The sequence below is a fragment of the Frankliniella occidentalis genome, unplaced genomic scaffold (assembly GCF_000697945.3).
Source record: "Frankliniella occidentalis isolate FOCC.00 unplaced genomic scaffold, Focc_3.1 Scaffold126, whole genome shotgun sequence".
In the NCBI taxonomy this organism is placed as follows: Eukaryota; Metazoa; Arthropoda; class Insecta; order Thysanoptera; family Thripidae; genus Frankliniella; species Frankliniella occidentalis.
Genome location: NW_026267253.1, coordinates 540,056 through 543,085, shown reverse-complemented (window position 1 = coordinate 543,085; position 3,030 = coordinate 540,056). Strand labels below are relative to the sequence as shown.

General features: G+C 63.4%; 1 protein-coding gene across 1 annotated transcript in view; it reads right to left on the bottom strand.

Annotated features, from left to right (window-relative positions):
- The window catches only part of LOC127750047 (doublesex- and mab-3-related transcription factor A2-like), a 13,597-nt gene extending 10,589 nt beyond the window's left edge, over window positions 1-3,008 (bottom strand). Inside the window, exons 1-2 of the mRNA XM_052270518.1 lie at window positions 1,131-3,008; window positions 69-398 (exon numbers count right to left, since the gene is read on the bottom strand). Coding sequence (XP_052126478.1) covers window positions 69-398; window positions 1,131-1,397 — 597 coding nt within the window. The 5' untranslated portion in view covers window positions 1,398-3,008. The remainder of the gene's footprint in view (window positions 1-68; window positions 399-1,130) is intronic.
- Window positions 3,009-3,030: the final 22 nt, after the last annotated feature.

The following is a 3,030-nucleotide window of genomic DNA, read 5'->3' as shown; positions in this document are numbered from 1 at the left end:
GGTAGTACGAGGTAGTACGAGGTAGTACGAGGTAGTACGAGGTAGTACGAGGTAGTGCGAGGTAGTACGAGGTAGTACTCACTGTTGGGACTGCCGGGCTCCACGCCGGGGAAGGCGGGCTGCGAGGCGCCGCCCCTGGGCTGCAGCAGGCCGGCGAGCCCCAGGCTCGGCCCCAGGTCGGCGGCGTGCGCCGGGGTGGAGGCGGCGCCCGGCGGCGTGCCCAGCGGCCCGGGCGCGCTCAGGCTGAGGGGCGGCGACGGCCCCCCGGGCAGCACGGGCGCGCCGCCCCCGCCGCCGCCGCCGTTGGCACCCGGGTTGGAGCCGGGCGGCGACGCGTACATGAGGCCCAGCTCGCGGGCCTCGCTCTCCTCCTGGGCCTGCTGGCGGCGCAGCGCCACCTGCAACAAGAACACCGTCAGCATGGCGGGGCGTGGCGGGGCGGGGTGGGGTGGCCAGCAGCACGCGGCGCACACGCGAGGACCACACGTGGACTCGAGTGGAGGGCTCTCCAGCCCCGGCCGCTCGTTACTCGCGCCACGCACCGCCACGCGCCGGACCAACAGACACACAGACATTCACACAGACAGACACACACGAACAGACACATAGACAGACACACAGACACACACGAACAGACACACAGACAGTCACACACGAACAGACACACACGAACAGACATACACAGTCACACACTGACACGCGCGCGCAGGCCTAACTGTGGGACCTCCGCGTGCAGTTGGACAGTCACGACACATACACGCACACATGCTCACAAACTCATGCACGCACGCACACGGTCGACGTATGAAAATCCTTGTTATGAAGTCAAGAGTGAGAGGGGGGAGGGGCAGAATGCTCCACAAGTCCTCTACCGCCGGCGGCACAGTCAGTCGCTGGGCCCCTGGAGGGCGGGCAGTCCCGTCGAGCTCCGGTGCCGCGTGGAGGCCCACCTCCCAGGGGCGAGGCGGTGACTGGACCTCCGCCGCCCGCCGACTGTGTGACGAAGAGGGCCCAGACTCGGGTGACAACACGCTGTGGAGGTCCGAAGGCAGGGCAGGGTCAAGGACGACCCGCTGGACCCGCTGTCACGATGACCTGGTCGGGGTCAGAAGGGTCACACTGTCTCGTACCTGGGCGGCCATGACGCGCTGCCTCTCGGCGATGAGGGTGCACTTGGCGCACACGCAGTCCCTCCAGCGGCAGTAGCGCTTGTGGCCCTTGAGGGCGGAGACGACGCCGTGGTTGCGGCAGCGGGCGCACTTGGGCGTGCGCTGGTAGCGCTCCGAGGCGCGCAGGAAGAAGGCGGGCGGGATGCCGCCGAGCACCGGGTGCTGCGACATGGCCAGCGCCGCCGTCATGTCCATCCCGGCCGACATGTCCATGCCGGACATGGCCATGGTTTGAAGCAGGGCGGGGCTGTGGGCGCCTCGCGGGCCAGCCCTCGGCAACAGGCCGCACTCACACGCACCCTCACACACACACAGGCACACGCGGGCGTGCTCACGCACTGGAGCAGCACGGCACGGGCGGTACGCGCGCGGCAACGGTCGGACGAGGAGTGATGCCGCCGGCCCGACCCGCGACCACGGCCTCCAGCCAGGGCGTCCTCCTCCTCGCCCTCCTCCTCCTCCTCCTCCTCCCGCTCCGGCTCCAGCTGGGATGCCTCCAGCCTCCCGCGGCCCAGCGCGCCCGCCATTGGCCCGGCCGCGCCGTGGTGGGGGGACGCGGCGGCACCCGCGGCCAATGGCGGCGCGGCGACCCCCCCTCGGCCGGCCGCGGTCGGGGGCGTCGCGGAGGGGGCGCGCGGCGCGGGGAGCGGAGCGTAGCGTAGCGCGAGCACAATGGCTACACTAGCGCGCCGCGCCGCCGCGCCCCGCCCCGCCCCGCCCCGCGGGCTATATCTCTCACCGGGGTGTCTTCTTACAGGAAGTGTAGCGAGCTGCTAGTTATGAATGATATGTTGTATATTATTTCATGTTTCCTCCGAGGTATAATTTGATTTTCCCTTTGTTGCAGGCGGATGTTGTGCGAGTCCCCCCGACCCCAGACAGCAGCCGCTCTCTGAGTCCCGCGCGCCTCGCTACACTCCGCACTCCGCGGCAAGGTGTGCTGGAGCGGTTCAGACGAGACTGGCGAATTGGAACCGCTGACGACCTGTGTACATCCTCAGAAGCAGCTGATCTCATTCGCGGCGAGAATGCGGCCACGACGTGAGCCGCTAGCACATTCCATCCCTGTAAGTACACCCAGAAAAACGCGAAATGTGTTCTCGATTTTCAATAATGTTCTCCGCATTCAATGAAACGCAGGGCCGCCAATCGGCCCCTTCTTTCTTTCTGATTTTTCTGTATCGAGTGCAGGCGTGCGGTCGCTTGTTGCATACTCGCATGGGGCCTCACATAAGGCGCCTCGGTGACTGACTTTCCGACTGTAATCAGGAGAAAGAGCGCACGGAAAAAAATAAATTAGCTGCGAGCTAAATGTTAGATGCCTGGGGGACAGACAGGAAAATTAGGAACACTGGCTTATAATTCGTTTCGAGAGCTATTCTGTGACAGTCGCAGATGAAGCGTTCCCTGCAGTTGCCCAACTGCATTAGTTGTCCGAGCAAATGCGAAATTAATTTGTGATACCAGTCAACGAACTGGCCGTTGGCCGTGCACGCAGTTTCTAAACCCATTGTCACGTGACAAGCTCCCCCGCATATTCCGACACTAATTAAAACTTCATAAAGTCACTGTAAATCTATGGTCACTTTGGTCGCAAGTACCTACGACAGTCATTATTTTACAAACAATTTTCAAAAGTAAGGATAAGCATCATGGGATGACGAGTAATTTTAGCGCGCAGAGTTCTAGATTTACAGTAAGAGTAGCACGATTTTATGGTGTTTCCGAAATGATGTTCCCGAAGTGGACTTCCCGAAATGGTGTTCCGGAAAGGGTGTTCCGGCCCGTGCTTCACGCCGCATCGTGAGAGGGAGGAGCCTGCCCGTCAGCAGGCCCCGCCCCGCCCCGCCCCGCCCCGCCC